The sequence below is a fragment of the Zerene cesonia genome, chromosome 25 (assembly GCF_012273895.1).
Source record: "Zerene cesonia ecotype Mississippi chromosome 25, Zerene_cesonia_1.1, whole genome shotgun sequence".
NCBI lineage: Eukaryota > Metazoa > Arthropoda > Insecta > Lepidoptera > Pieridae > Zerene > Zerene cesonia.
Window position 1 is genome coordinate 4436940 of NC_052126.1, and position 13369 is coordinate 4450308.

At 35.3% G+C, this 13369-nt stretch overlaps 1 protein-coding gene across 1 annotated transcript; it reads left to right on the plus strand.

Moving 5' to 3' along the window:
• Positions 1 to 209: 209 nt before the first annotated feature.
• On the plus strand, positions 210 to 7777 carry LOC119836605. The gene is made up of 6 exons (XM_038361986.1): positions 210 to 439; positions 2779 to 2921; positions 3532 to 3673; positions 6233 to 6359; positions 7144 to 7221; positions 7706 to 7777. The coding sequence occupies exons 1-6, from the start codon at positions 210 to 212 to the stop codon at positions 7775 to 7777; spliced, it is 792 nt and encodes a 263-aa protein (XP_038217914.1).
• Positions 7778 to 13369: the final 5592 nt, after the last annotated feature.

A 13369-nucleotide genomic window follows, 5' to 3' on the forward strand; every position in this document is an offset into this window, starting at 1 on the left:
GCCCATTTCCCTTTCCTTACCCTTCCCATTCCTTTCCATTATTCCTCTAATCAATCGTTTCCCAATTCCTTTCTAATTTGAAGTCGGCAATCCATTTGGAGAGACGTAAGGTCTGCAAACGATTTTACGCCTCTCCAAATGTTCATGGGCGTTGGTAGCGCTTACCATCAGGCGACCCACCAGCTCCATTGCCGACGGTGACATAAAAAATGTATCTAAATCAAATTACAGATCTAGCGTTTTATGAAGATTTGAAAACGAAATATTCAAGCGATGCATATGAGCCAGTTACAACGTCTATGAAGGAATCCATATCGAAGAATATAAATTGCGACGAATTTTCAGATTACGCGCTAAATTGTACAATAGAAGCGGCCATGATGTATAATTCCAGTAGAATGACGCCGCCAGTGCCGACTAAGATCGGTGATTGGTGTAGGTTGGTAAAAACAATCTTTCCTACTTCCTACTAATCCTACTAGTCCAAATAATATCATAAATGAGAAAGTTGGTAAGGATGTGTGTGTGTTTGTTGCTCTTTCACGCAAAAACTACTGAACCGATTGCAATGAAATTTGGTACGTAGACAGCTGGACAACTAGAATAACATATAGGCAACTTTTTATCCTGATATTCCTACGGGATACGGATTTACGCGGGTGAATCCGCGGGACGCAGTTATACATATAATCTAGTAGCTTGCCGCATGGCTTCGACCGCCTAGTAAGGTAAAATGTTATGGGTATGTGATGTTTCACTGTTCATAAAAGTAGCCTTTGTCATTCTCTAGCAGCCTATTTCCTTCTCCTAGCCCTTCCCAGTCCATTCCTTTTTTCCATTCATCAATCCTTTCCTTATCCCTTATCCCTTAAAAGCGGACAGCACATTCTCAGAGGTCTGAGCCTCTGCGAATGTTCATGGGCGGTGGTGATCGTTAACCATCAGGCGAAACACCAGCTCAGTTGCCCGCTATGACATAAAAAAAGCAACCTATATCGGGGCGAATCTTGAGATTGCTCCGTTGCTGCGAAAAAAAGAAACGCTCGCATTTTAAAATTAGTTAGGATGAAATTTATTGTATGAATTTGCCTCGCGGAAAACCACACCCATAAATTGGGTAGTTTAAAAATAGTGAGCCTGTATTTGGTTGGGTCTTGGAATATTATCAATCTGAAATTCGTAAAAATCGGTTCTGTGGCTTAAACGTGATAAAATCTTACGCCTGCACATATAGATTAGCAATAAACAATTTCCTTGTTAAAAGATAAATATTTCAACAACATCAATTGCTTTGTTAAAAAGGGTATCCTACTAATATTATAAATGCGAAAACTACTAAACCGATTGCAATGAAATTTGATAAGTAGATAGCTAGACTACTGGAATAACACTGGCAACTTTTTGTCCTGATATGTCAACGGGATACAGACATACGCGGGTGAAGTCGCGGGGCGCAGCTAGTTTTTTATAAATATAAAATTATGACATACGTAAATATAAAATTTCCATCAGTATCACTCGAACTGCGCAATTGAACGTAGCAGTCATGATGCACTCTTTTTACCGCAAACATCACGTCCCCACCTAAATTGATGCCCTACTTACTGACCTTAAAGACTAAATCACATCGACCGGCGATCCAAGTAGCACATGGCGCTAATATCTCCAACTAAGAAGTCATAAATTTCGCGGGAAAGAACGTTAAAAGTGTTCTAACGTGGGACTTTTCGCACGGTCGAGTGCACTAAACAAACGAAACAGCTTGACTTTTATGTGGATTTACGTTCGAGACGCTTCTAGAACTTTACTATAATAATTGAAGGACGGTTCTTCTAATTGACTCGTAGAGGTTTTTAATGCGTTAGACTTAATTTCTTTGTCGTGTTAAAACATTACGTACCTATTCGAGAGACATGCTGTTTGTTTATGGTAAATCTTATACAAGTAATTAGTCGGAATTTAGATGTATTTAATACTTATATTCAATAATTTTACGTTAGGTACAGAGACTAAGGGTGCCTTCTTAACTTATTCTAGTATACATAGATGGCAATATAAAATATACTGCATTTTACATACACTCTCCATGATAATGTTTATTTAAATATTGAACGTAGTTTTTAAATTAATGTAGCTTGCAAAAGCCAAGAAGAACGTACTGTAATTACAGTAAAGGAATATAAAATAAATATTATCAAAGAAGAGAAAATGCAATGTCTATGGAAAAACGAATGCTCCAATAATTCAATAATTGTAGTGTAGTTATTTTAAAACTGTTCAAGAAATAAAGATTGGGACAATTAGTTTATTGTCATATTATAAAATTACGAATTATAAATATAAACAAAAATCTAACTTAATTCAATATTGTGGGAGACAAGCAGGCTTCAGCACGAATTGGGCCAGTTCGTGCTGCCGTGAAATATTAGGCTACTGGGCTTCGAATGGTGAGTGGGGGATTCGGTGGCCCGTTTTCCTTTCGTTGATCATATCCGTATCCCTTACCCCTTAAAAGCGGGCAGCAATGTTCTGAGTTCTGAGAGAATGAATCTGAGCAGAAATAAAATAAAATAATAATAAAAATCTCCCTGTATATATACCTACGTATATATGTAATACGCATATAAATTTATATATTCGACTATCCTACTTCTTGCAGAAGCGCTTAAGATTGTCGCATAGAATTAAATAAATTTTCGAATAATCTACCACGAGTTCGGAAGGAGTCTACAGAGAAGGAACTCGCTAATAATAATCTCGTTACTCTGTGAATTCCAGAGCAATAAAGCATCTGATAAGCTGCGCGATAGATTGGAATGTGGATTGCAAAGACGTCACTGAGAGCCACTTCAACGAAGATAGCATTAAGGGCCATATACACGTCGCCAATAATGTTTGCGACGATGAATGGTTATTGTTACGTAAGTAAGAAGTTTCGAAAATTCAACATTAATTTTTTTTTCAACTGCTGTAGCATAGGGTTCAACGCATACGGAATAAGTATATATTTATACTTCTTTAGACTAAAAATTAGTTGCTGAATGTATAAATGAATAAATGTATTTGTGAGTACGTAAGTATGGGTGTGAGTTATTAGTTTTGTTTTAGTGAATTGATTTCTACGAACTGATTGTGATGAAAAAAAGGAGGAGCTTATCAATTGGACTGTATTTTTTTGTCTTTGTTAAAACTTTTTCACTGCTAGTTAGTTTCTTCCATTGAAGTTTAGTCTAGTTCTGTCAATTTGAAGGCAGTTTAGTTTTATGTTAAAACTAGTTGAAAGGTGAATTATCCGGGAATGTTCTTAGCTATCATTGATGAAAAATGACGGAAGATAGCCGCTGCCATTACACAGGGTTTCTTTTTAATTTAAAATCAATTAACTGGTACCTTCAAGTGTTAATCTCTGTTCCAAAACACAACCATCGATATTGGCAGAACTTCCCGCTTTCACAAAACGAAAAACACCCAATATATCGCGATAAATCCACGTAGCGTTATAGCTTTATGAGCCATCTATCATTTCCCAAGGCTACGAGGAGTTATCGGAGTGTATTGATAGCACTCAAGACCCTTGGGAGGCTTGCTACAAGGCGTTCAAGAAATCCGTCGAAGAACAAAAGAATACGACTCACGAGTGGACGCATTATGATGTTCATTTTAACCTGTGCTGGTGTGTATTTACTGTACTTTATTATGCTCCAGTTTTGGTCCAAGGTGTTCTTATTAAAAATTACCCAATACCCACCGTAGTGTGTGACGTTAATTATAACATCTTGTATCTACCCTGTCACATAATTACAATAGAACTTCACTTCAGCAGAAAAATAGGCGATGCACTTGGTGCAGACGAAGCAAATGAAAGCCTGACTCCGGGAGCCTGCCGTGACGCCTTAAAATGCTTATTCCAATATGGGAAAAAGAAAGAGCTTTATATGTCGCTTAGCGCTATCACGTACCCACACTGATTTAGTACTGCTTTAAGACGTCACGGTAATCTCGGTAGTACGAGTCAAACATGTAACAAAAACAAAAACTTGAGTATTTTAATTTTTCACAAAAATTTTGAATTTACGCAAAAATGTTGCAGGTGCGAAATCTCTTTTAACGAACCATGACCTTTGTCTTTTTTTCCGCAGGGCATGTACTAACGCCGGAAATCGAGAAAAATCTTTTGTATCCATAAAAGCTCACACCTTCCACTTCCTTTGTTATATTCCCTTCCTTTTCCAATGGTTTTCGTTGTACTATTTTTTTGTTGTTGTCAAATATTATCGACACTGTTAAATCCAAACTCAAACATTTATTTATCCCATTAGACTTCTTATAGAAGCACTTCTGTATCGTCATAACATATTTTAACATTTACCCATATTTGGATTTATTTATTCATTAGTTAATTAGCTCGCTGCAAAATTTACGTTCAAATTAAAACACAAGATGGTTATTTGTCACATAATTAAATGAGTGTTCTCGGATTTCATGGTTCCGTAACCAAACTTAAAACGGGACCCTAATATTATTATCTTATCTGTGCTAATACTAAGATTTTGTCCATCTGTCTGTAAATCTGTTTTTATATGATATTCTCATGTCACAATGCTAGTTACCATACACTTCCGAAACGACTGGACCGATTCTCATGAAATTTTGTGTGCATATCGTAGTATCGCGTAGGTATGAGAATCTGGCAACATCTATTTATCATACCCCTAAATGATAGTGTGGAACAGAGTTTGCCGGGTCAGCTGGTATATAATAAAAGATAGCTTAAATGTAATTATAAATTTGATTGCATATCAACTATGCGTACAATTTTTCTTTTAGTTTTACAATAAGTTTGTTAAATCTTTAATTAAAAATCTGTAATGCACTATTGAAACCTTATTTTGCATCATTATTGTAACTGTCAAGCATTTATTTTATCCTTTCTTTGTCCGATGCAATCCAATCTTTAGTTGTGAATATATAATATACTTATATGTTACTATACTTAAATCAAATATTGCCCAAAGATTCGCTCACATGGTCAAAGCTTACACTTATCATACAAGTCACATTTTTATTACAGCGCCATCTCTCGGAATTTATAAATTTCAGAATATTCAAATGCACAAAGTAGTCTATGCTACTCTATAGCCTCTTTACTATCTCCAAACACATAAATGATATCATAAGTTGCTAACAGAAGGAAAATCAAAGAAACAACCTTTTGTATTTATAGTATCAGTAACGATTACCACCCTGACCATATAAGTCCAATTAGAAATACCTAACTTTCCTCTTATAACATTTAACACGTTAATAAATCTTCCAAGCTAATCTCCATGGAAGCAAGCCAACTACGCAGGAGTTATTAATCATTGCATAGGATCAAGAGCTTATAGAATGCATATGAATAATTTTATCATGAGCAAAAAGCGAGTTTCAAGTGTCTAATCCACTGCACTAAAAATTTTATAAATGAAAGATACGCTTCGGGATATATTCTGCAATCACACTAATCCTACTAACTAATCCTACTATCCTACTTCCTACTAATATTATAAATGCGTCAAAAGTTTGTAAGGATGTGTGTGACTTTGTTGCTCTCTCACGCAAAAACTACTGAACCGTTTACAATGAAATTTGGTACCTAGACAGCTGTACAACTGGAATAACATATAGGCAACTTTTTATCCTGATATTCTAACGGGATACTGACTTTCGCGGGTGAAACCGCGGGGCTAGTAATATCTATTAAACTACTCCGAATATTATACGCGTGCGAAGCCGCGGGCAAAAGCTAGTATACTAATAATCCTTTTTTTAATCGTTCCACGTTCCCAATTACAATAATTGATTGTTGTATGCAACCTAAATTATATCATGGTAATGATTTATAGGAAATTTTAAATCGATAACTAACGCTATATAATATTTCTGATATTTTTTTCTATTCGTAATAGCACACATCATGCGTATATCGTATTAACTAAATTTTTATTAATACTAGCTATTAACAATAATAATAATATTAGTAGGATTATACATATAAACCTTCCTCTTGAATCACTAAATATAAAAAACATCAAAATCCGCTACGTAGTTTTAAAGATCTAAGCATATACATATACATATATACATAGGAATAGACGCGCTCATTTTCTTTGTAGTGACAATATTTTCACTTGCCCCAAAAAAGCTAAAAGAGAGAGATAACACTACGTTTCTTCGCTTTGTTTATTTCCAGTACCAGGGCCAGATTCAGACGTTGCACGCTGGAGGCGCTGTTCGACCTACCAACCAGTTGCACTCACAACCAAGCGGTGACATTGCAGAAGTTCTCGGTCATTGTGTCTGAAGGGGGCGTGTATCAGGTAATTTTATAAAACAGATTTGATAGATGGCAGGTGGGTGGGCGCGCCGCTTTATTAAACGCTAATATTCCAACCAGGATTGAAGGAAACCTACGGAGGTTTCTACGGAGAAAGCCTGTGTTCCAGCAGGGGAACATGTATGGGTGATGATAATTTCAGTTCATCAGTTTGTTGGCAATAAGTGATAAATGCGAACGGATTATAGTGCGTTAATTGGGAGAGTCTCGTCGAGAGGCGCGATTGCCGAGTCAAAGCTCTTGTGTGTAGACAGATAATCAACCGAGTTCAAAAAATGTAGGTCGTCCATTCGACTGTATTTTTTTTGCGTTTAGTACCTCCTAACTTTATTGGGCGAACAGATGTTATTATGACTCTTTTTTAAAGGCTGGTGCTTCTCATGTGGTTCCATGAAATTTCTGACTATTTGAAGGTCGTTCTAGGTATTCACCTAGGACCTAGCGAGTGGACGTCAAGGAAAAAAAGCGGCGTCCCAAGTTCAAATACAAATCAGGAACTATTTTCTTGCTAATTCTTTTCTTTGTAATCGATGATCGTAGCGGTATTATTCAAATGACAATATTGCCTCGGCGTTTATCCAGTATGCAAGAGTTAAACATGTAATATATTTCCAAAATAAATACACACGAGTTGGTGTTACACCAATGCTTTCACTTGCTCTTTAGTTTATTTGTACAGAATTAGTCAGTAATTTAATAGGTACACGTGTCGCGAGTCCGTCTGGCACATAACCGTTTTTTTTAAATTAATACGTTATATTTTCCAGGACTGTGACCGCAACATGATGTATCCCAATTGCCCCGGTGGCGACCCACGGCCCACTGGCAAAATGCTGCGTCGGTTGGTGAGCAGTGACGTCAGCAATGCGTCGTGGGACAGGGCGCTGAGTGATGCTACGATTTGTGTGCTATTTATTTTTACAATCATGAAATAAATGACTTTATTAACACGCTTTTATTAGCTTCACCTGTATGTTTGTATGTAAACGACTTCTTTAGAAACGATTGACCCATTTTAAGCGGACAGTTTTAGGTCAAATCGTTAAACCACTTATCTAGCATCGGTGACAATATAATAATGTTATGGACACATGATACAATTATTTTCATGTTATTCTAATTAGGATCGCCAGGATTAAATAAATTCGTATTTAGGACTGCGGTTGAAAACATTACAGTTATAGTCAATTTCTTTTATCATCAACACTTTATATCATGTAATATCTCCTTCAGCTAGGCTACATAAAAATACCTTAATATTACTCTATTTATAACTAGGTACACAAATATTAATGATGTTATTACAATGACGGTTAACATTGCCAGTAGTCTTATGAGTCTTCGGTGCTTCGCCCCTCCGTGCCGCAGCACGTACTCCGTCCACTAGATGGCACGCTCTAGCCCACTATTAGGCTCGTCTTTGAAGCCGAAGGGGTCACGGACGAATTTTAACCAACTCCCGTGGCCCCTTCACTTAAGTGGCTCGACGGAACACAGTGGGGTTTTGGTCGGTAGGAATCCGACATAACCCACGGCTTTGTCTCCGGAGGCCGTGGGTATCTATGCAAGATTTCCCCACTTAACTTATTTCTGGAATACGAAATACGAATTTCTATGTATATATGATATGTGCAGTATACGTGTTATATATTTTATCTGATTCATTATGTCATAATAATATAAAAATATAATAAACAACATGAACATTTTTGTGTTAGATTGGAAAATATTCTCCGGTAACCTTCTTTGTGGAGAAGATTTATTTTGGTTCCGATTTTAGGATTTAAGAAAATCAATAGTCAATGGTTTATTTGTCAATAGCCATTCATAAACTTTTAGCTGGGACTCAGGATTTATATAAGAATACAGGCCTTAATCCTTAAGGTTTGCATTGGTGGCAAAATCTATTTTAATAACTAATTATTACTTGGATAAAAATCCTAACCACACTTAAACTGTTACTACCGCTGAAATTTCGGTAACTATCAAGTATGTTTAGGCAATTACTAGCTGCGCCTCGCAGTTTCACCTGCGTAAGTTCGTATCCCGTAAAAATATCGGGATAAATAGTTACCTATATGTTATTCCACTTATCCAGCTGTCTACATACCGAAATTCACTGCAATCGGTTCAGTAGTTCTTGCGTGAAAGAGCAACAAACACACACACACATCCTTACAAACTTTCGCATTTATAATATTAGTAAGAAGTAAGATTATAACATACACTTATGTCTTACAGCGTAAATTAAATCTTCACTTCGCTTCACGTTACGTGATGATGACACACACAAGAACACACATTTATAATATTAGTAATGATTCCAGCAGTTCAGAAATTGAAATTCTCAATTCTTACTAAGAAGATCTGCTTGTGCTAACCATTTCGTTATTCGTATATTGCTGATTTCCCCGGCAGCTCATCCTTTTCCCATTTCCACAGAACATCGTAAGGCAACTTTGAAAATCCTATCAACAGCTGAATAAATTCACTGGGTAGGGAAGATGGCGCGTTTGTTCCGAAGCTTTTATAAATGACACTGTGTTTCGAAGAATATTAAAAGATTACATTTGTCGTTCGCTACTATATTTCTATAGATATTTTTTAACACTACGGTTAAAAAACCGTGTACTCTCATGTAAGTAGTTATATGAAATTTATTTATATTGAAGTGAAACTTCTTTAGAATGGTTTTGATTTCATACCTGATGCAACGGTAAAAAATTACAGGTAAGAGACACAAATACAAAAATGTGTAGAATGAAGCCGGCAAAGAATAAGACAGAAATATACATACTATTTTATATTTTATATATATTCATCTCATTCTTTTGTCGATTTACTGAAGTTTCACTTCTATCGTGTGTGAATCACACACACACACCTTTTTTTAGCTTTAGTTGTTTGTAAAAATAATTATATTTTTATTCAAATTCGGGCGCTGTTTAATGTGACCATCCAAGAACGGTCTAGCAACGATGAAAATGATAATATTACTAGTTTCACGATGTCATTTACTTGTTTTTCATTTAATATATATCAACTGACTACACGTAAAACTCCGTTCCTCACTCCGAAATTTTTATTCCGATAGATGGTGCTGTATTAAAAATGTGATATAAAATCTTAATTTCTTTTTCACGGGCGCAGCCGCGTGCCGAAAGCTTCTAGAATCTAATATAACCTACATTCTCTAAAATACAATAGATAAATCGCACATGCACCGCTTTCATAGAATCGTCATTATTACGAAGTGGGCCAACAATGCATTAGGACTTGATTTCTATTATACGCCACTGAATAGACAGTTATCAAAAACCTATTGAGGCGGTGACTAGGCATTTTCGATCGTTTCATCAATGGAGAGTAGTTTCACGGGGGCTTTTATGCTAATCTTTTGTGATATTCAGCAGTTTTCGTTGAATGTTTGAAGTTTTCGCATTGGGTCAATCTTGCTTTGACAAACGATTGTCTCTTGCATAGACTTACCAGGGCTTTCAGAATATTTTATAATCCGTAAGACGATGTTTAGATTAAATACTATTCCTTCGATTTTATAATTTTTTCATCTGTTAATATCAACATTTTTAAATATATAACCCAAGATGCACACTTAAGCTTTTAAAAACGTCGATTTAGTAATAGCGCTGTATTTTTTAACCCTTACTGACGTCACAGAATAATAAGTATATAGAACTCCTTCTTTTTTTTAATCATTTATTTAGAGGGCAGAACTCCTTCTTAGATACACTGGTATTGCAGGTGAACTGATTACAAACAAAATAATTTTCATTCTTTTGTTTTTCACAGTTTATTTTATATTAGCTTATAAAAGCACTAGCTGCTGCCCGCGGTTTCACCCGCGTAAGTCAGTATCCCGTACGAATATCGAATAAAAAGTTGCATATATGTTATTATAAAAGTACTAGCTGCTCCCCGCGGTTTCACCCGCGTATATCAGTATCCCGTACTAACATAAAAAGTATCACGTCAATTAGTAGAAAACATACGAAGTTATCAAACTCAAACACAAACATTTACTTAGTCAATTACTATAATTGTAGAAGCACTTTTTAATCATTTCACAGTTTTGCCATTTACCATATACCATTATTTATTGAGAAGCTAACTCGTTTTAGGGTGCGTCGATTACAAATCAATAACAGCACAATTCAGACTTTAATTAATTATATAAATCCTCTTACAATGGGAGCAATAAAGTTGTATTAATTCGCACATTTGTCCTGCTTATTGCTTTAGCGACGAATCCGTAGGAATTTGTGAAATTAAATGTTAATTGAATCTATATTAATGATAAAAAGCTGATTGCACGTTTGTTTGAATTTGCTAATCTCAGGACCGAGTGTGTGTTTTTGTACTAATAGATAAAGTACTAAGGCTCTTGAATCCTACTCCTACTAATATTATAAATGCGAAAGTTTTTAAGGATGTGTGTGTGTTTGTTGCTCTTTCATGCAAAAACTACTGAATAGATTGCAATTCCCTATCAAACACAAAAAGGATCATGTCAAAACAATCGTATCGAGAACCTCCTTCATTTTGTGATGTCGGTTGAAAAAATTAAATATAAAACTCCGTAAACATAAAATATACAATTTGTGACAATAAAAGGTCTGTATTTAAAATAAGGAGTTAATTAAAACATTATCAAAGAAAGGATGAAAGTAAACAGTGAATTTTAACTAAACTCTCAATTAAATAATTATCACAATTGGTTCCTTACTTCCAAACGAAAAATACCTCTTTACATTATTAGCATAGTCTGTTCTGACAAATTAATATTTGATACAGCCGCTCAAATTTGTAATTGCGTATTTGGGAATAAAGCCGGCTATTCATCGTCCGAATTTTTATGACAAATATTTGTGAAGCGTCTTGAAAAAAACAGGGTATTGTGGATGATTTATCGTAGTTTATTCGGAAGGTATATATGGAAAAAAATATTTACGATTAACGGTAAAATAGAATAATTTCAAAATGAATATTTATGATGAATTAGGGAAATTTCACAATCAATGAAAACACAAAACATTTAAAATTAATGTTGTGAAAAGTTCTGTATTGTAAGTGGGAGAGCCAGTGGCCCGTTTCCTTTTCCTTTCCCAGTCCAGTCCTTCTTTTCAGTCATCAATCCTTTCCTTATACTTTACCTTTTAAAAGTGGGTAACGCATTTGTAGAGGCACTAACTAACACTGCTAATGTTCATGGGCGGTGGTGATCGCTTACCATCAGGCGAACCACCAGTTCAGTTGCTCGCTATGACATAAAAAACTGTACTAACCTAAACCCGTCCTCACAATTTACCAGAACTATCAATCCGATTGACCTATTATCCCACAATAGTCATTAAAAGAAAAAGTTCCATCAGCACCTGCCCATACACCACGCAGCTTACTTTGTAACGTCTTGTTAAGCTTAAATACGAGCCCCATTAATATTCCGCGAGATTATTCGGAGATTAGCGAAGATTGCCGAGGTATTACGATATAACACTTATGTAAATTGCATTAAGGCGACTACAGGAGCTCGAACGACTCACGCACACATGTATAATCAAATCACGTTGTCCAATCAACGGTCTCGCCTGGCTCGTGCGGTACACAGGGCCGCACGCACACACGCGTACTATGCGTATGCGTATTATGTTAAGAAATTAGAATAGGGGATCCATTTGCAATTGATTGATTGTATAAAAATTAAAAACACTATTTAGCTGCTATGTTGCTTGAAGGATAATTTAACAAAAAAAAAAAAAAAATATTGCTCATATTATAAGCGTGCTTTTTAAAAATGTAAAGAAATATTCATAAAGATACCGGATCTTTGTGAATTTTTGTATCGTATTAAATTTGTAGTATTATGTTTCAACATACTATTAAATAATCATATATACTGAAGCATAACAAACATTTTGCTGCGGTTTTTTACTGTTGTAAATAAGATATTATACTTTAAGGTGCTTTGAGCGCATGTCCCCTTAAGAAGATCGTACTGCGTTGAACGAAACACAAAGGAATGAACAATAAGAGGTTTTAAGAGATTTCTCTGGGATAAGATCACTGAATTTGAATCTAGTGTTCTAATTTGCTATGTTCTAGTTAAGTGAAAATTTAATTATTTGTGTGTGCTTATTTTCAAGTGATATATTTTGGAAATTGGATGTTGTGAACGAAATGGTATGGTAGTAATAAAAAAAGTAAGGCGAATTGCGAATGTTCATGAGCGGTGGTGATCGCTTACCACCAGGCAAACCACTAGCTCAGTTGCCCGCTATGATATAAAGAAATAATATTATAAATGTGAAATTTGTTTGTTGGATGTTCGTACGTCAATTAGGCTTAAAACACGGAACGGATTTTGATGAAATTTGGTATACAGACAGGGTATGAGCTGACTTTAGTGACAGGATATTTTTTATCCCGATTAAATGCCTTGGGTTAAAACAGGAATCTTGATTCGGGCGGGGCCGGGACGACCGTCTAATAACAAATAAGTCATCAAAAAACTTTCGTTATAACATTAGATACTTTTATCTTATACCTTTAAACGAGCAATTTTAAAATAAAAAAAATATATTTTAGAGTTGCATATAAACAAGTTATATATATATATACATGAAATTTAGTATATAGGGGGTTTCGGGGGCGATAAATCGATCTAGGAATTTTTTTTAGAAAATGTCATATTCGTGTTTTTTTTCCTGACATCTATTGGTGAATAATAATACTATTTTGCTTCGTAGATAGTTTTTATTTAGTTTTAGTTAGACACTTTTTATACCGATATTCCTACGGGATACGGACTTACGCGGTTTCGACCGCGGATCACAGCTAGTATACATTATTCTAGTCGCAAAATCTGGTCGCGCGTTGTATATTACATCATAACTGTACATCAATCAAAGTCAAGAGATATTAATGATATTCCCACTTTTGCTAATTCCATAATACCACATAACAACGTAATTTAAT

Bases quoted from the DNA above. Each gene is read 5' to 3' on its own strand.
- LOC119836605 (XM_038361986.1), top strand. From the start codon at position 210: ATGTATCTAAATCAAATTACAGATCTAGCGTTTTATGAAGATTTGAAA. The intron at 440-2,778 runs GTTGGTAAAAAC...TGTGAATTCCAG, and splicing joins AAGATCGGTGATTGGTGTAG to AGCAATAAAGCATCTGATAA. The intron at 2,922-3,531 runs GTAAGTAAGAAG...TCATTTCCCAAG, and splicing joins CGATGAATGGTTATTGTTAC to GCTACGAGGAGTTATCGGAG.